Source organism: Pundamilia nyererei, unplaced genomic scaffold, assembly GCF_000239375.1.
Source record: "Pundamilia nyererei isolate P.nyererei 1_Seehausen unplaced genomic scaffold, PunNye1.0 scaffold00046, whole genome shotgun sequence".
In the NCBI taxonomy this organism is placed as follows: Eukaryota; Metazoa; Chordata; class Actinopteri; order Cichliformes; family Cichlidae; genus Pundamilia; species Pundamilia nyererei.
The window spans coordinates 1810161-1830378 of record NW_005187447.1 but is presented as its reverse complement, the minus strand read 5'-3'; the positions used below and the strand labels follow the sequence as shown (position 1 = coordinate 1830378).

General features: G+C 41.0%; 1 protein-coding gene across 1 annotated transcript; it reads left to right on the top strand.

Moving 5' to 3' along the window:
• The first annotated feature begins 81 nt into the window (after nt 1–81).
• pdgfra (platelet-derived growth factor receptor, alpha polypeptide) lies at nt 82–16568 on the top strand. Its single transcript, XM_005732295.2, has 29 exons — nt 82–291; nt 2615–2690; nt 2770–3045; nt 3212–3484; nt 3841–3959; nt 4792–4951; nt 5365–5557; nt 5778–5893; nt 5975–6274; nt 6356–6622; nt 6748–6872; nt 6969–7137; nt 7249–7438; nt 7595–7710; nt 7809–7935; nt 8034–8230; nt 8786–8880; nt 9195–9327; nt 9633–9737; nt 10104–10214; nt 10690–10843; nt 11463–11623; nt 11931–12046; nt 12576–12698; nt 12790–12901; nt 12985–13084; nt 13569–13674; nt 14412–14644; nt 14728–16568. The coding sequence occupies exons 2-29, from the start codon at nt 2633–2635 to the stop codon at nt 14873–14875; spliced, it is 4383 nt and encodes a 1460-aa protein (XP_005732352.1). The 5' UTR covers nt 82–291; nt 2615–2632; the 3' UTR covers nt 14876–16568.
• The last annotated feature ends 3650 nt before the right edge of the window (nt 16569–20218 follow it).

The window sequence follows — 20218 nt, the reverse complement described above, 5'->3', positions numbered from 1 at the left end:
GGGGGGGGGGTCATTTCCTGGGAGTTATTTACTTTGAGACAGATGATTACTTTTTTTCGGTGGGAGGAGGGTGGACTGTAACATCGAATCAGTTACAGGTCGATGTAGCTGGAGCGCAGTAGTGAAGGCAGTCGTGGATGCGGACAGAGGGTGGCACATATGCTCTCACAGAGCAGGACCTCTGAGGATTATAACCGCTGCAAAGGACCCTTTATGCTGCGGCATTTGGAGTGACCAATTCATTGTGGATATACTTACACGAAAGGAATATAAAGCAGGGATTAGTATAAGGTAATTAAGGGGTCGATTGAAACTATTTTTCTTAGTCTTTTGAAAAGTTGTCTCGTTTTGATATGATTAAAGAGTGGGAAATCTACAGTAGATTACTGTTCTGTAAGATTAGGTGGAGTTTAATTATCTTCCTAATTAGTTTAGCCAGTTAATGCACTATATCATTTCGTATCATATTAATAGGACAGTTGATCTAAAAGTTGCATTCACTTAATATGGATCGCAGGGAGCCCTTCGACCCTGCAATTTGTATGCAGGCTTTGCATTAAACAATCCAAAAGGATTTTGGGGTTTGATTTCCTCTCCCCCTTGCACCATATGGTCTCACCCCTGGACGCCAAGCGGAGAGATCATGCTGACTCTGCTGGATAAAAGCGCTCGGTTTTAGGCTCACAGCTGGAGGTGTCAATTCGAAGACTGAAGGCTCCATTGTGGGATGCTGCTTGGCATTTAATGAGAAACACATTGGAAATTGTACATCACATTGTTTTCTAGTCTGTCCCAGGAATGTGAGGAATTAAAATGGAAAATCTGTGCTGGTTGCACTTCAATAAGGCTGACTGGAGATTTCGAGCGGAGGCTGAACTGATCCAAGAGGAGAAAAAGAAGAAAGGAAGAACTTTTAGGGCCATGTCACCAACGGGTTTAACAGAGGAATACCGCTTGCGGTCAGAATTTCAAGAGTGAATTCTCACAAGAATTTAAAACATTTTAACTGTATTTGACAGTTTCTTAATTTTTTAATGGAAAATTATGGTACATAACCGACCCGGTGAAAGTTGAGATAAGCCAATATCAGCTGTTGCTCAACTGTGTCCAAACCCAGCGGAGGATGCGTTTGCTCTGTGGCGCATTTGTCGAGTCTCCTGCTGGGAGAGCAGAGGAAATAAAAGTGGATCGGGACGTGCACGAAGTCTTACTGCCACTTTAGGCTCAGTCAGATTTACGCTCAGTGGCTACAGAATTCTTGCCAAGCCAATGCAATTGAAAAATCCTCTCTCGAAATTGTTTGAGACAACGCGAGTGTACAAACATGCCAAACGGATTAGGCATTTTGTCAACTGATTCCCACGCGAATATGTACTTTTGTGCACACTGGGCGCGCTAATTATAGAGCTAAACAAACCCAGGTTACCCATGGATAATTTAGTTCTTTTCGACTGAGCCAGAGCGGGCAGCCACAGGAAACAGCAAAGGGACCAGCAACTGTATTGTCTGGGACCAGGGAAGTTATGCAGAAAACGGAATCTAGACCTCCCCGTCACATGCAAAACCTATTTTGAGATATAAAAAGAAAGAAAAATACTTAAAGTTAATTGAAGGGGAGCTTAATCTTTAGCAGAGTTTTCTTTGAGTGGGCCACTCAAATTATGCTCCCCCTGATTTACAAAAAAATAAAAAATCCCTGATCGCCCATCAGCTTCAAAGAATATGGGGATCATAGTTGCCGAGCTACCTGAAAAAGCCAGACATAACACGATCATTGTAAAGAATTGTTCGGAATAATGGGCTAAATTTGAGAAGGTATCAGACCTGATTATCCAGATGATAACAGTGTTTTTATAGGTACATTTAGAATTGTAACAAAAAGGGGAGAAACAGAACAATGTGCAACCAATTTGTGCTTACATTCCATGCAAAAACTAAAATGTGCATTTATAAAACGAAAAGATAAGCTTTAGGAGAGCGAGTAAGCAAAGGGGGGGGGGGGGGATTAGCTTCGATGCACTTATAAGGCGGACTGTGTCGCCCTCTATCGATTGGGAGCAGCCACCACTGGCTCTTTTTACCCTCAAAAATGATATGAATTGCATGACAACTTTTTAATGACTAAATTGCAAAAATATGGCTTGTGTAGCAAATGTGATACATATTAAATATCATATATAATCAGATTAAAATTCGATACGTTTTTATATATTTTGTCTAACAAACACTCCGTTATCAAAAAATTAAAGATTTCTGGCAGTTATTTCATGGTTCAGGTTAAAGGGTTAACGGCAGAATTGCGAGTCACAATTTGCGAATAGTAATTCTCCTCTTAATAAAAATAATGGATGCATATCTGCAATAAATTTCACATGTGTACAGTTTCAGCACTAAAGCAATGTGTGGCACCAGAAATGTGCACGCATCATAGCAAGCGCATGCTCGATATAATTACTTAAAGTTGGGCTTAAAGGAAGTAGAAGTCAAAATTCAAAAGTGAAAACTCCACTGATCCATTTTTTTTTTAAAAACATTAATGCTTTCAAATGGGATAAATCGTGTAAGATCGGATAAAGTGTCCTCGTCTTTAGTAAATAACCGTTTGTCTTTACAGGTCAAAGCATCCATAGTCATGGATTGGCTGAAGACGTTTGTCCTCTTTGGGGGCAGTTTGGTGGTTTTGGTTACAGGTAAGTAAAACAGTCTGCAGGTAAATCCTTTTGATAGTTTCCCAGCTGTTTCTCTGATGTTTACCAAACTGTCTCTTAGTTACCTCTGGACTGCCTCCACCAACCATCTTGTCTGACCAGGAGGAGTTTGTCCTACAGCGCAATTCCATCTTCAATATAAGCTGCACCGGTAAAAGAAACGTGGTTTGGGAGGAACCGCTGCCGAAAAACGCCCTGGTTTATCCGGGGTATTACACTTCAACACTCTTCATAGACAACGCAACTGTAGAAAACACAGGTTATTACACGTGCAAATATGAAGACCCGGATGAAGAACTGGAAGATGCTGAAGCAGAAATTTATGTTTTTGTCCCAGGTGAATATATTGGTCATATGTTATGCTATACCATATAACTTTTGCTCGGGCGGCTTACAGCACTAGAGTGAATTTGTGGGGGGTGTCGGTTTTTCGCGTTTAGCGGTCGCCCACATGCCATAGGCTGATGAAGCAAATTATAAAAATCTTCTTTTTTTAAACCTAGATCCACATGTTCCATTTGTCCCCGAGTTACCCACAGACCTGGTTGTCTCCATGGACAATATGGACAATTATGGATTCAACATCCCATGTCGTGTGTCTCACTGGGACTCCTATGTCATCCTGAGAAAAGTCCCCAGTGGAGAGGCTATGCATGCCTTATACAACAACAAAGAAGGCTTCTTCTCAAACAACCTATCTCCTGGGCAGTACCAGTGTGAAACCAATGTGGATGACCAGATATTCCGAAGTTCTATTTACACTGTAATATCTAATGGTAAGTCAAGACAAGTGTAGTTGTTGTATGATATACTCTCTTTTTACTAAAAAAGAAATAGGAGCTATAGACATGGTAATGGCAGGATAAAGATAAAAAAAAGAATAACTGAACAGCTGCAAACACTCCTGTTTATGAAGAGAAGGCTACAGGGTGATCTCACTGCATGACATTATGTCATTATTACAGAAGTGGGATGACTTCACATGCATGTTTGCACTCTCTGTGTGTTTGTGTGTGTGTGTGTTGGTGTATAACCACCACTCTGCGATAAATCAAGTCACGGTAATCAGGCTGCCACACGTGATGTGAGAGATTGTGTTGCTGATAAATGCTCTCCGCTGGTCCCTCTTTAGACCCTATGGAGATAATAGCCAGTGAAGAGACGTTGCGAGCAGGGCAGCCTTTCAACATCACATGCATCGTTCCTTCTGGCCTGGACTTTCAACAGCAGTGGCTCCATCCTAAAAAACAGGCAAGATGCAGTCATTTCCCTCTGTGTTTTCCCATTTTAATTAAATTTAGTCTCCTATACAGCTTCAGCCACTCATCCACTTCATCTTGCAGTGTGTCCTTCTACCCAATGTCATTTCCAAGCCAGCAGTACTGAGCCTTAAATAAGAAAATAATGGTTTTGGACCCAAAGCTAGCAGTGGCAAGTGGAATATAGCTCAGAGGACAGCCTTTAGTGGTTACAAATTATGTGTTAGGAAAGCAGCAACTGAAGGTTGAGTCTTTATTGTGAGGATGTAAGCCAAACACAGCACTTTTGCATAGAGTTAACTGCCACAGCTATCTTGAGGGAAAGAAGCAGTTTAAAAGAAGGGCAAGAGAAACCATAGTAAATCTTTGACCCCACTGACTTTGAAACATGTCAGACAGATGTTATCTGCTCCTGTAAACCAGCTAAACATTTAATGCTTTTAATGCGTGTTACGTTGAAGGGTCAGAGCAAGTTGCATTTGTAACTTAAGTTTGTTTATATTCAGATAGTTAATCTATGTGCACATTTTGCATGGGATTCCTTTAAGCCCTTTTCCAGAGATGGTCAGGAACACAGGACTTATGACTCCTGGTTTTGGTCTCAGCTGCAATTACAGGCTCTTTAAAAGCCTCTGTGATCCTAATTTATCTCCTGTGGCCTAGCAAGTGTTTTAACCATTAGCCTTCAGCACCATGACATACAGATTCTGATATACAGATGTTGTATCTGCAAAAGGGAAAACTCTGTGAATTACAACATTCAGATATCATATTGCTAATTTTTTTTTCTCTGGTGATCTCACACTGTTCTTTTGTGTCTATAGGCTAAGGATGCAGTTTTGATGAAGGAAACTTTTCCTGAGCGGGTCGTCTACATCCTCAGTATCCCACGAGCCGCCTCAGAGGACAGTGGCACCTATGAGTGCTCTGTTACAGACAAACGCGGTGAGGTCAGAGTCAAAAAGGTGGCTGTGACGGTCTTTGGTGAGTCATCCCCAAGAAACCTTTCCTAGATACCACCAATGAGTTTCCAGCAGACCTGTAATAATGTGAATAACTGCGTAAACGGCCGACTTAAAATCAGTTATATCATATATATTTAACATTCTCATCATCATTCAGGTCAAATTAGTATTTTCCCATATGTACACAAAGTGCTTTCAGCAGTGTGTGGAAGTCATTTTCTGCTATCCAACCATAAAACATCACCGCTGCTTTCAGCATCAGCTACTGTGTTTTATAGGATGGGTTCAACAGATGTGTGTCAGATCTTCATTTCACCTTCAGCCTCCCTGTCAATGTGCCTTCTTCCCAGTCCTTGACTTGCACCACTGTTAACTTTCCTCACTCACTTTAACCCATTTTAACCTGCAGTCTTCTGCTTTTTCCTTTTGCAGAGGAGAATTCTTTTGTGGCCATGGACCACAGTGGGATTTTATCCACAGAATTTGTCCACAGTTTTGAGGAGACAGAGTTTACTATCATTATTGACGCATACCCAGCCCCCAAAGTGATATGGATGAAAGATGACGAAGACTTACAAGTGAACTACTACCTCTTTACTACGACTAGCCACCAGGGAGGAAATCGGTGAGGAAAAATATTCTTTGTTATTAGATTTATATGCAGGAAAATTCAACATTGACAGCAGTTATTTAGTTTGAAGGTCTTATGGTGGTTGTCCAGCATAACATCTCCCACAAGTAGCGGCAAAACTATTAACATTTAAAAAAAAAAAGACATGTATGACAATGAGATGTAAATGTGATTTTAGCATTATCCTTATTTAGCATATCATTTTCTTACCCAGGTATCTGAGCATTTTGAAATTCAGACATCCTCTGGAAAAAGACAATGGAAATTATACCATAATTGCTCAAAGTGGCTCTCACACTGCTCAGTTCTCCTTTAACCTGCACGTGAAAGGTAAGAAAGACAGACTGACAGACCATAGAGTATTTAGGACCTATAGAAGATTTATGACCCACTGTATGTGTCTTCTTTCAGCCCCCACTGCAGGAATGATCCCATCATCTTCAGTCCCTGTGCTGCTGCCAGAGCTGGACGAGATGGTAGTTACTCTCCACACCCCTTTCGCCTTGACCTGTCATGGACAGGAAAAACTGGGCTGGGAGACGCCAATCAATTTATCGGAGCAAACGCAGGAGGACTCCAACGGCTTGTTTTTCAGCACCATCACAGTGGATAGTGCCACCGCAAGCCACACTGGCTACTACACGTGCTTTTATAGTAGAACTATCACTGAGGATACAGCAGAATTTAGCAGAATCTACATTTATGTTCCAGGTATGGAGTAAACTGAGCTTGTGTGTTTTGTGTGTTTGATTTTATTTTCTGGTGTGATAATCTTGTTTTATTCCTACACAGACCCCGATGTCCCCTTTCTGGAATCACTGATACCTTTTGGCAACCACGTCCTGTCTGGATACGATGAGATGGAGATCCAGTGTCGAGTGTCTGATCCAAATGCTAACGTGACTCTGATTAACAGTGACACCCAGCAGCCTGTGCCTAGTATTTATGACAGCAAGAGGGGCGCTTTGGGGATATTCATTGCTGGAACCTATGTCTGCAAGGCCGTCATAAATGGACACGAATTCTACAGCGAGGAATATATTGTCCATGGCTGGACAGGTGTGTTTTCTTGTGTTCGTGAATATGTAAGACAAAGACACAAGTTTAGCATCCTACATGTTAATTCTAAGATCAAGATTTACCTCTACACCATCATTTTAACTCGATAAAATGTTGTATCACAGATGAGCTGGATGTTGAGTTGACAGCAAAAAAGACTGCTCTGCTGGTGGGCGACACAATAACTGTCACCTGTCTGGCTCGGGGATCTGAGATTCTGGAAGATCACTGGAAGTATCCCGGCAAACTGGTGAATGCACACGTCATTTTGACTCCAACTGTATTTAATGTTGTTTTAAAATTGTTTGTAACTGAGCATCTCTGATGTTCCCTTTTTGTTTGGTAGGCAAATCGTGGTACAAAAACAGTGCGAGAAAATAAGAGAACTCAGGAGATCTTTTATACCCTGACCATCCCACAAGCTTCAACCAAAGACAGCGGCATCTACTCTTGCTCCATCACTGACATACTGAGTAACAGGGGCCAGACGAAACAACTAGCTATTCAAGTTTATGGTATAAAACCTTCCTTATCCAGAGTGAATATCATGTATACTATTTCTGAAGTCTTTCTTTTTACAATGTTACATTAGTGATTATCTTTTGGACTCTCTTCATGTCTCACAGCAAGCGATATCTTGTCCATCAAGCCGGAGTTCAGAGAATACGAATCTGCAGCGCTGGATAAAGTCTGTGAGTTCAGGGCTGTTGTCAACTCCTTCCCAAGTGTTCATGTCAGCTGGTTTAAAGATGGCTACCCACTCAGTTATGTGACTGCAGAGATCTCCACCAGCCTTCGGCAGATCAATGAAACCAGGTGAAAAGCCACTAATGGCAGCAGAGCTAATGACAACCTCAAAATAAAATTCTCATGCATTAGCTAGTTTACCTTTTAATTAGTTAGAGTTGATGCGACTGTGAGCTGTCACTACTGGGTGCTTATTGGAACTTCTGGTTGTGTTGTTCTTTACAGCTACAGGAGTGTTCTCACCCTGATCCGAGCCAAGGAGGAGGACAGCGGGAACTACACCATGCGGGTGGAGAACGGAAACCAAAGTCGTGATATCAGTTTAATCCTTGAAATCAAAGGTCAGAGAAATCAATTCCCATGATTACTGCTCTGACAACCTTTTAGCCTCAGTTAAAGTCTGATTTTTTTTCTCATGCTTACACTGACTGTGTTACAGTGCCTGCAGTCATTGTTGATCTGATGGACGTTCACCATGGCGCACCTCAAGGCCAGTCTGTGGTTTGCATTACCAGAGGGCAGCCGACACCCACGGTGGAGTGGTTTGTCTGCAAGAATATCAAACAGTATGTGCAGTCTTCTTTGAGAAAACATTCATTTGTTCCTGGACCTCTCTATATACACACATGCTCTACATAGTCTTTTTACTGCTGTTACCATCCAGTTGCGCTAATGATTCGTCTTCGTGGGTGCCCATCCCTGCCAACTCCACTGAGATCACATTGGACTCACACATTGATGAAGACAATAACCTGGAGAGCCAGGTCATGTTTGGTCATCTGGAAAGCACAATGGCAGTGCGCTGCCTGGCCAGGAACGAAATGGCTGTTGTCAGCAGGGAGGTCAAACTGGTGTCCAATGGTGAGAGCACACAAACATATTTCACTGCATCCTCTTCAATAACCTCCTTTTTTTTAACCTAGCTTTGAAATGATGTTGTTTTTTTTCCACCTTTTATCCTCCAAATTTCCTTTAATTTTTGACGCTCAGGGTGTGATGTGCTCTGTAAAGACTGTTTAGGGCTAGCTTAGCTCTGCCAGTGTTGTAGCAGCTGTCAGCTGATGACATTTTAGTGGCACAACTGATGGTGAGTCATCAGGAAGGGGCTCTTCTTCTGACAGCTAATTTTGGGACTCCAGGAATCACTAGGCCATTTGGTCCTTTCAAATGAGCTTTACAATTTCACCCCCATCTCCCTACAACAGCTCCTCATCTCCACCCCATCCCCCCCACTTCTGTGTTGTTTTCTCAACATGACTTTTTGGCTTAACTCTCTGCGCACCCTGTGGTTTTCATATTTCTTATGCAATAAATAAAGCACATTTCACTGCAAGAATTTCAGTAGACATGCTGCATCCACGTGATTAATGCGTGATCCATTTAACATGTGTGACTGCTGGATTTCCTCTTGAACAGGCCCTCACCCTGAGCTGACTGTAGCTGCTGCTGTGCTGGTGCTCCTGGTCATTGTCATCATCTCACTCATTGTCTTGGTTGTTATCTGGAAACAGGTATTGTTGTGATCATTTTTGCATTTTATCCCCACTTCTCACCTGCTCACCAGTTCATCCATTTCTCTTTTTTCAGCATACATAATGAACTGCAGATTTTACTCTGAGCTTTCAACTGGACACTGTTAGTCTTTTCACCTGCAAGATATTTCAATATTGCATAATCAGCTCCTGAACTTAAAATTTCCTTTCGAGACAATAAAGGAAATTTAATTTGTGGGTGGATCTGCAAAACAAAGACCCCAATACTGTTAGAACAAAAGTAAATTTGCAAATGTTAATTAACCATCTTTTATGCGTTCTTTGTCTCTCAGAAACCACGATATGAAATCCGCTGGAGGGTCATAGAATCTGTGAGCCCAGACGGTCATGAGTACATCTATGTGGATCCCATGCAGCTTCCCTATGACTCCAGATGGGAGTTTCCCCGTGACAGACTTGTGCTTGGTGAGCTGACAGTCATTTTTTATATGCTAACTCTATAGAGGCTCTGTGGCCTCCCTGCTGGGATGTTCCAGCCAGGATGGCTCACTCTTTCTTTGAAGTTAGGGTGCGATAAACTAATCCAGCTTGAGGTTTTTCTGCCTGGGATTTGTTTTGAGTCAGTGATCAAGGGGACAGTCAATCACTGGAAAGAGTCACAGATGAGAGAGCAGAAGCATGCAAAGTGTATGGATGTGTTTGTATGCCTGAGCAGTTTCTTTTGTTTTTATTACAAGGAAACTGATCCCCTGTTGTCGCGTCTTTCACAGGTCGTATCTTGGGCTCTGGAGCCTTTGGGAAGGTGGTAGAGGGCACCGCCTATGGGCTCAGCCGCTCCCAACCTGTCATGAAGGTGGCAGTGAAAATGCTGAAACGTGAGTTTAACAGTTGCCATGTCATAACTGACTGAATTCAGTGGTAAATAAAATAAGCCTTGAAAAAATTCTAACAATGAATTCAGTCAGTGGCACCGGTCTGTCTATATACATTATCATATATTACTGGGAAAACAGCTGACAGCTCATTTTATTTGTTGAAGGAACTCAAGGGGGGTGGCAAAGTGAAAGCTGTAAAGACAAGAAAAATATAGTTTTCACTATAGTGAAGACAGGACACTACAGAGAAATATTTTTATCTTTAGTCCCATATCTTATGATAAAAGTCTTTAGATATGGGACTGAGTGGCTTGTTGTTGGTTTGACTGAGTGTGTGATAGTCATGCTTGCTGTACCTTCTTTCAGCCACAGCACGCTCCAGTGAGAAACAGGCCCTGATGTCTGAACTCAAGATCATGACTCATCTTGGACCCCATCTCAACATTGTTAACCTCCTGGGAGCATGCACCAAGTCAGGTAAATAACCCACACAAACCAAGGACATAAAGACACATAAACACATACACACACACACACACACACGCACACACACGCACACACACACACACATAGAGACACATGCACACACTCACTTTCATAAGCAAACATGTAAGGTAGTATAATGACTGTTTATCATAACCACTGTTGCCTCTCCTATGTAATTTAGTCACCACTTTACAAAGACACACAAACAATAACACCCACATTTGTATGCACGCACTCACACAAACACTCTTTCAGATTTGGGAACTGCAGACATTTACAATCGTAACAGCCCAAAAAGATTGACAGCCTTCCTCAGCTCTTGCTGGGTGTGGTATTTTAATAGGCTTTTTATGGGAAAGTGGAGGCTTGCCCTCTTGACTGTGCTTTTAGCCTTTTATGAGCCTCTGATAAGATTAGCCTGCAGACTGACGCCAATGCACGACTTCATCTTCTGTGTTGTTCCCAGGCCCTATCTACATTATCACTGAGTACTGCTTCTATGGGGACCTGGTTAACTATCTGCACAAGAACAGGGAGAACTTCCTCAGTCTGAACCCCGAGAAGAACAAGAAGGAGCTGGATATCTTTGGAATCAACCCTGCAGATGAAAGCAGCAGGAGGTACAACATATAGAAGATATTTCTCACATCTGCACATATATCACAAATAATGTATTTTCATTTGTGGAATGATATTTTTTTTTCCATGCAGACAGTTATCAAAAGGTACTTTGCAAAAAGACCAAACATCCTCAAGTCTTTACAAGCCCAAGCAACCGTTTACAACACATGCACTCACATTGTCCATCTACCCCCAATCAGTAACTCTATCACCAGTTTCTCCATGGTTGAGGAGGTTGTCTGGCATCTTTGCCTAATCAGATCACAGTCTGAAGTGGTCTCCGCTTTCAATTTAATTGCGTTACTATGGAGGTACCTGTTAATTGTGTCCACCCAAATCCTCATGGTAAAATAGCAGCCCTCTCTTGCTCTCTTTTGAGGCTCATCTGTGTTGATGGATGACTCACAGTGACCACACCTCAAAATGACCATAACACAATTTAATCCTGGCTACCATGTTATCCTCAACCACATCTTCCTCTAACCTCAGCCTAGGGGAGTGAGAGGATTTAAGGACACACACACATATAAACTGACATGCATGCACATAATTTGTAGAATGTATTTTTGCTATAGGTTGCCATCACTAACAACGTTCCTTTCTTGTCTTTGCTCCCAGTTATGTGATCCTGTCATTTGAAAGCAAAGGGGACTACATGGATATGAAGCAGGCTGACAGCACTCAGTATGTGCCCATGCTGGAGATGAGCAATGCCTCCAAGTACTCAGACATCCAGCGGTCTAACTATGACCATCCACCCTCGCAGAAAGACTCGAGTGGTACGCACCGTCTTCCTGTCCTGCTTCTTGCTCTGCCCTCAGAGTTATTGATGTGGACTTGTTTGGCCTTGGTGCTATGTTTGAGTCAGTGTTTTAGCCAGGGGGTACACCCTGTCAGAATTTTAGGACTGGTAAAACCCTGCAATTACATGGAGAGGATAATTGCAGCACATGCATAATAATGCCTCATTTCTCCCTGCCATTAGTAAAAGCCAGGTTTGCGCAGGCAGTGCTATATTTGCAATACACGTTGAACATACACTCGCATAACGCTTCAGGGTGTGTTTGTGTGTGTTTTCTAAACCAGAAGGTGAAATGGAAATCATGCTGTCAGACGACGTAAATGAAGGCCTCACCACCACTGACCTGCTCAGCTTTACCTACCAGGTGGCCAAAGGCATGGAGTTTCTTGCCTCCAAAAATGTAAGTTTAAAAGAATTTTTTTTTTCACGCACAGATCTACAACCTTGCATTCCCCTGCTTCCCTCTGCACTAATCGCAGATTATAGGTTTTGTGCTTTGACCTATATGAAGACAGCCATACTGGCCAAAGGGGCGAACTAAGGAAATCAGTGGTTGTGTGATAAGCAGTCCCGTGAAGGCTGCTGAGCCCACTCCAGAGAGCGGCCAGGAACCGAATATAGTAGCAGCACAGCCAGAGCTAGAATTACCAGACAGGGACGCACTGCAGCCAGAAGTTTTTCATTCAGCTTCATAGTTATTATCCCTAAATATCCAGTGGTCACAGACATCCCTCCAACTGGCATGTATACACAAAGAGTATGCTTTATAAAGCATTATGAAACTGCATTAAAAATGTGCTTGAGAGAGTAGCTATGGGAGCAGAGTGTACTGGTTTGAGCTCGAAGAGAATATGAGTTTAAGAGAGAACTGAGAACAGCTATGTCGTTCAATGAAGTGCTAATCAGGTTTCCTTACTTTCTTTCAACAGTGTGTACATCGAGACCTTGCAGCCAGGAATGTCCTTCTCTCTCAGGGCAAGATAGTGAAGATCTGTGACTTTGGACTGGCTAGAGATATCATGCATGACAACAACTATGTATCCAAAGGGAGCGTAAGTGTTTCTTCTCCGGACAAATTATACTGTAGTTTAAAAAATAACAGATTCAACAATAGCTGAAGATTTTGTTTCTGCCGTAAAACAGACTTTTCTCCCGGTGAAGTGGATGGCACCAGAGAGTATTTTTGATAACTTGTACACCACTCTGAGCGACGTGTGGTCTTACGGCATCCTCCTCTGGGAGATATTCTCCCTAGGTGAGTCCCAGCAAACCTCTGTTAAAGAAAAGCAAATCCAAATATTGGTTGAGAAACTCACGTGAAAATGTCTCTGTGCAAAGGTGGCACCCCGTACCCAGGGATGGTGGTGGACTCGAGTTTCTACAACAAGATCAAGAGTGGATACAGGATGTCAAAACCAGAGCATGCACCTCATGATGTGTATGTAGGGGTTCACGTAATGGTTATACAGTTGCTTTGTTGGGATGTTCATTTCTGTGCTGTGATATACAGCAGCGGTCCTCAACCTTTTTTGCGCCACGGACCGGTTTATGCCCGACAATATTTTCATGGACCGGCCTTTAAGGTGTCGCGGATAAATACAACAAAATAAAACTAGTACCGGTACCGAAAACAAGAAGATTTATTCATAACACACGTGAAAAGACCCAGGAAAACCGAGTAAACGATAACAAAATAACGCTGAAAACCGATAAAAACCCTGAAAACTATACATTTCACACCTGAGCCTCAACTCTCACAGCCCGGTACCAAACGACTCACGGACCGGTACCGGTCCGAGGCCCGGGGGTTGGGGACCGCTCATATACAGCATCTCGAATCTGTCAAGATAAACTTACAAAGTGCAAGACAGCTTGTATGTTCTCGACGATTGCATCAGATCACATGTTTGTTGCTTTTTCAGGTATGAGATGATGATGAAGTGCTGGAACAGTGAGCCAGAGAAGAGGCCATCTTTCCTGGGTCTGAGTGAAACAGTAGCTTCGTTGTTACCCTCCAGCTACAAGAGGGTGAGTCTCCTTGTGACCTCTTACAGCCTCAGAGCTCTGTGGAAACTTAACACCTGCTTTCAAGATTTACCTCTGCTCATTCTTGACCTCATGGTTGGACGTGTGCATTCTGTTACCCTTTTATTTTTTTTCATTTTCTAGCTGTTTATTGGCTTTTTAGGTATCATTTACCAAGCATGTGTTTAAAATGCAAGCTGTGTATTTAAAGCCCTTTCCACTCTCTCTGCATTTGGATATTTTTTTCAAGCTCTCTCGCTTTTTCTTAAAAAAAAAAAAAAACCACACACACACATGGAAGCACACAAACCTACAAGTGATTAGAGTTCAAATGCAGTAGCTGGATGTCAGAGCAGCTGGCCTAATGACACAGCCCCAGTTCTTGCCTCCACCACCCTGTCTTAATGACCCCACTACACATGGCACATCAAACCGGCCTCACCTCTGCCTTCCCCACAGTGTAAATGGCTGGTGGCAGAACACGAACCAGCTCCTGTTTTAGCACCTCACGCTAGCATGAGATATGTAATTTTCAGTTTAGATCGCACCATCCAGCTGGCAAATGAGCTAGTGATTACACACAACATACCGCACTTCTCCAGTCCTGTGGCTCCATAGTTCTATGGTTATTCTGTGAATTGAATCATCATTGCTTTTGCGCAACAGGAAAAAGTTATATCTTTTGTTTCCACCCTGTATTGGTATCTAGTTCTAATGGGCCCATGTTGTTTTTGATTCAGCAATACGAAAGAGTAAACCACGAGTTCCTGAAGAGCGACCACCCTGCGGTTACTCGGGTATGCATGGAAAATGAGGACTACATTGGGATTGCCTACAAAAACCAGGGGAAGCTGAAGGACAGAGAAAGTGGCTTTGATGAACAGCGGTTGAGCTCTGACAGTGGCTACATCATTCCCCTTCCTGACCTGGACCCTATATCTGACGAAGAATATGGAAAGAGGAACAGACACAGGTAAAAGTCAGTGACTTTTGCTACAGTTCACAGTGTTACGCTTTAGATGCGATTAACTTGTGTGTTATTTATGCCCCCTGTAGCTCTCAAACATCTGAAGAGAGCGCCATTGAGACAGGCTCCAGCAGTTCCACCTTTGCTAAGCGTGAGGGTGAGACTCTGGAGGACATCACGCTGCTGGATGAGATGTGTCTAGACTGTAGTGACCTGGTGGAAGACAGCTTTCTGTGACGACTGCTCAGCCTATATAGCATTGGCAGAAAAGACAAGGGGTGTGAGGATATGGGAATCTAGAGAAAGACCTGTAAATGAACCAAAGACTGTTCTGTCAACCCTCTAGCCCCGCCATCCCCTCCTATCAGTCACCCCATCAGAGAGAGAGGACAGAACAAAACCACTTCAGTATCTGGATGACTCTGTGGTGACATCGCTACCCCTCGGACATTGCCCCCGGTCCCCGTGGGCTGGAGATGAGAGTGAGCAGAAAGTTACCTTAAAGAACTCAGAAGACTCAGAGCCTGTGTGTTGGAGACATCTAGATAAAAAGATCTAATTTGTCTTTGTACTTTGCAGAGCTTTATTCTATCGGGCATTCTTTTAACAGCAATATAAGCAACAAGGGACAAATTAAACATGTTAGTCAGAACTTTGATTGAACACCGCGGGACGTCATTCATATGGTATCTATAAAACCACTATAGTGCACTATTTAAACTATTTGATTCCAACACTAGCAACAACTTTGGCAGGTAAACACACTCCATACTCACCTGCTGCAAGAGAAGCACCTGATGCTGGTACAATCAGTAGCAATACTTGGATTTTAAAGCACAAAATTTGGACTATGTGCATTTTTTTTGTATATAACCATTTAATGTATTCAGTGGTTAAGTACATACAGTAATTCAAATTTATTTTTTTACTTTATCAATATATAAACATGTTTAGTTTGTGAATACCGAGTAGATTTTTACCACAGCGGTTTGTATGGTTCGGAGAAATGAGCTTCTGAGTTGCTTCTTGGCGCTGCGCTTTTTGCAGAAATACAAATTCAAACATTTGTTCTCAGATAAAGTCCCCAGTCATATCTGTCATATAGGCTTTGTCTAACGAAGTGTGATTGTAATGTAAATAGCTTCAGAGTTGTTATATAAGAAAGAATTATTGGGATAGCACTCAAATATTTTATAAACACATATTCAACTTGTCCACCCTTATTCACCCGATTGAAGACAATAATTTTGTGAAATCCATTACAAAAAAGGAGATAATTCTCCCTTCTTCAGTCAGAGAAACATTAAAACATCACAGTAGACAGTCAAAAATATTAGTTTTCTCATGCAAATATGGGAATCATAAAATAATAGAGATCAAAAGGCATTTGTATCAGTAAATATGGCAGCATGGCCAATAAAAAGTATATAGTGCTTTACCAGAAGGTTACATCCTCTAACCTCATATTTTATCTGTTGTCCTGATGTCTATTAGCAGGTTCTAGTTATAAGAAGACAGTAGATAAACTACAGATTCATTTTTATATGATGTCATACATCAATTATCTGTAGACTCTTTATAACCCTCTGCATCTTCCTGCTGCTGAACCAGCTGTGCCACTGCCTCCTTCTCTTTTACTGTGACATAAACTACGTACGGTTGTTGCACTTTCCTGTCTTTTTGTCTTACTGTTGTCGTTTGATGTTGCTGACAAATTAGCTCTCGTCTAGTTTTGGTCTTAGATGCTTATGGCAGGCTGTATGGATGTGAATGTTTGTGGTGCGGTTGAGTGATGTGTTGTCATCAGTACCCTACCTGTAAGTAAAGGTAATCACACCCAGTATGATGATTCAATACTGTGCTTCATTATTTTACATCATGTACATTCAGATGATTTATATTTCAATAAATGATTTATAGTGTAAAAAAAATCATGTTCTATTGCTCTTTGTGATTTTTAAGCATTGCACACCCAAACAAAAAATATATAGGAATAGAAAATTATTTCTGAGGCATTTTTCATTACAGAATAAAGAAAAATAAAGTGATCAATTAAAAAAATGTGCTTACAGAGATATAACATGCCATGAAGATGCAGCCAAATAGATTCCCTACATCTGACTGTAATATTCTAATAAACCAATATAAATTGCAAAAGGAACAGAATTGCCTTTTATCTAAATCAGTGTCATCATACGCACACAAACAAATATACACAAATAACCAACAATGGAAGAAATACTCTGATCCTCTCCTTGAAGTACTATACACAGATTTTACTGAGTAAAAGTATTAAAGTAGACATGAAAGACAATTTCTGCATAAAAAATGTCACTGTGTGGTCAGCAGTTTAATGTGAGACAAAGATATGTTATTTTTCATCTTTTGTTACAAAATCTCATTTTCAAAACGCATTTATTCAAAATGTAAATTCTAATTTATCTCAAGTGACCCCAACTGGTCATTGCTTTCATGCAAGCAACAGTGTGACAAAGAGGTGGAGACTTATTGTTACAACAGAACAAACTGTATTTATATACCTTTAATACGATGTTAATCTAAATATAAAGTGGAACTTCAAATATCTATTAATGTGAAAGAACTGGATGAAGACAAATTCTACAAAGTAGAATAAAATGAAAATATTCATGTCAAGCACAAGTATTCCAAAATTGTACTTTAGCATAGTGTTTCAGCAAATTACTTAGTTGTATCACTTCACATCACTCATATTTTATGTGCCAAAAAGAGGTTAATAAGATAACATAACCCCAAACATTGTCAATATACTGTGCAATCTAAGACACTGCCACAGGGGGGCAAAGATATCTCCTCATGAATCACCTTGTGAAATCGCCAACTAAACGTAAAAAGTATAAAGTATAAGGTCATACATGGTGCTGTTCTAATTTATCATTGTCCGTGCTTTAGTGTCTGTTTGTGTGCTTCACTACTAAAAAAAAAAAAAAAACAACAACAAAAAACCCCTTCAATTGCATTTGGAGACACTACAAGTGAGTATTAGCTGTCATTGACCGACCCTCCACAAGGGGGAGGTAGTATCAAGATAATGCTATATGCGTTCAGGAGGGCCTAAGGGGGATGGCAACATAATGCAGATCTGTCCTCTCTCCACCTCCTTACAATCAACCTTAGCTGTTGTGATGAGGATGTTGCTTGAGAAAGAGGCAGCTGTGCCGGCATCACTCCAAAGCCATGTGCACCTGTAGGCCACTAGAAATAGAGCCTTAAGCCTCCAGAGCTGCAATCTAAAGCTGTTTTCTGCCATAAAGCAATAACTAACGCAATAAATTAATTTGTGGTGAATTGCCAGCTATTTGCCGTTTGGGAATGGATTTTTTTTTTTTATCACTCTGGTTGTATTCTTTTATAACTTTACCACCATCTGCACTGCTATACACCGTTAACAGCAAAAGCAACTTTTCTGACTTATTTATTTGGGGCCTGTTTTCCCAGTTTTATTTTGAGTCTTCTGTTTGCTCAAGCTGTTGAACCCTGAAGGCGAACCTGTACTTGTACACAAAAGGGTCAATATCTGCTCAAACCCACAGCTGTAAGGGAGCTTATTCTGAAGAGTCTTGTTTTGATAAACCTCTAGTAAACATGCCCGCATGTAAAAATACTCCACATGCAGATTGTCTTATAACCAAAATGAACTAGCATTACGTTCAGTTTTTGTTTTGTTCTATTTGTAATTTTATTGCATTTACATTAGCACCAAAAAGCAAACCATTTGAAAAAACAAAATCTTTTCAGTGATGAAACTGAGAGAGTCAGTCAAAGGAAAACCTGTTTGTCTCTGTCAGCAGGCAGCTGCTTGCAAACAAAACAAGTATTTGTTACTAGCTTCTAAAAAGTTCAAGATAATATTCCTAAAGTTTTATTTTTATTTGCATTGGAAACTTTGTTCGAGTGGTGGAAAGATACTAGCCAACCCAACCCCCAACGATGATAACAAATGCTCCATTCAGACAACTTTGCCTGCCGTGAGACATGCAGACATGCATGCAAAGTGTTGTGGTGAACTTTGTGCAATAAAATAACAGAAGGAACTGCTGCATGTATGAATACATTTTATTTCATGAAATATATCTGATCAAATTTTGGTCCTTGTTTGCATTCCTGAATTCAAAAACCTGTTTCAGTTAAAAGGAAATAAAATGCTCTTTTATCCAAGGGAGTCAATATCTGCTGGCCTTCCATTGTGCAACAGTGCTTATGTTTTCCCATACACCATTGCAGAGCTGCACAGTGAAAACAAGACTAATTCAATCCCAAAAGGAGATTGTGCCTTTAGCTACGACATTATACAAAGAACATTTTTTCATTAAGGTCAGTAAATTCAAAAGATGCCAATCACCCAGTTAGCTGGGCCGTTTCATGTGTACTAAAACAACATGAAGGAAGATACGTTCAAATGTGACTGGAGTTTTAGCATGCTAGTAAGAACTTGAGATTTTTGTACCTTGCTCTAATTTCCTGAATGGCTTAGTGTGCATAGTATCTAGTTTTGACTTGTGTTACACTGAACTGATTACACCAAATTGTAAATTCACAATGCACTCGAACAATTTCAGAGAGGAAAATTTACACAGTGGTTACTGGACGATTATTTCTATTATTTCAAAGCAGGTGATGTGAAATAGCATCTACCACTTACCAACACCATACGGACCAGAGAGCATATGTAACACTGCTTGACATAACCGATCTTGATCATTTGAAACAACCTTATATCTGCCTTATATTTATATTTGGAAATGGATCAACTATTTGAGATGTTTTGTGCCTAACAAGTTTACGGTTAATTGCACTTAACCTAAAACCACAACAGAAAGGGTAAAACAGTGGGTAAAAAACTGAGGAAACCTCATGCCCACAGCGTAAAGACTTCTTACACACAGCGTAGCTCTAAAGCGTAAAGCAATGTAGCTTGCCATCACCAGTGTGTGACTGTGTGTGTGAATGCGTGAATGACTGAATGTAGTGTAAAGCGCTTTGGGGTCCTTAGGGATTAAGTAAAGCGCTATACAAATACAGGCCATTTACCATTTATCCTGCTTTATCATCTGTATTACTATATATGAGAAAATATTTTACACAGTAAGCAAAATGATGCATTAAAGACAAACTCAGGGGCTCATTGGGAAAATGTTTGGTGAGGCGATCAATCAACTGAGAACATTTTTTAAAGACGTTTATACAATCTCTCTTGGAACCACAGGAGAGCCATCACCAGGCCAAAGCCACAAGTCAATAATCACATGACTATTAAACGTCACTATTTCGCAACATAAAGTGCATATTTAAAAAACAACAACAACAAAACTTCGAAGTATAAAAACAAGCCCTAGAAATACAAGGTTACAAAATAAGGACTTCACCTTGATAAGGACAGAGGATTTGTCAAAAGATTACCAAAGTGAGTACATGTGTGTTAAGAAAGTGGGAGGGGGTCAGTGGTGTAATGTAAAACTATCTAAACATTTTTGAGCTATTTCACAATATGATAAATGCAAACCTCATGCCAGTGTTGAGAATTCACTGAAAAGAAAGTTA

What these genes read in the sequence shown, in the direction of transcription:
- pdgfra (XM_005732295.2), top strand. Translation starts at nt 2,633, where the DNA reads ATGGATTGGCTGAAGACGTTTGTCCTCTTTGGGGGCAGTTTGGTGGTT. An exon ending in CTTTAACCTGCACGTGAAAG is followed by an intron (nt 5,894 to 5,974) that starts GTAAGAAAGACA and finishes GTCTTCTTTCAG; the next exon opens with CCCCCACTGCAGGAATGATC. An exon ending in CCGTGACAGACTTGTGCTTG is followed by an intron (nt 9,328 to 9,632) that starts GTGAGCTGACAG and finishes CGTCTTTCACAG; the next exon opens with GTCGTATCTTGGGCTCTGGA.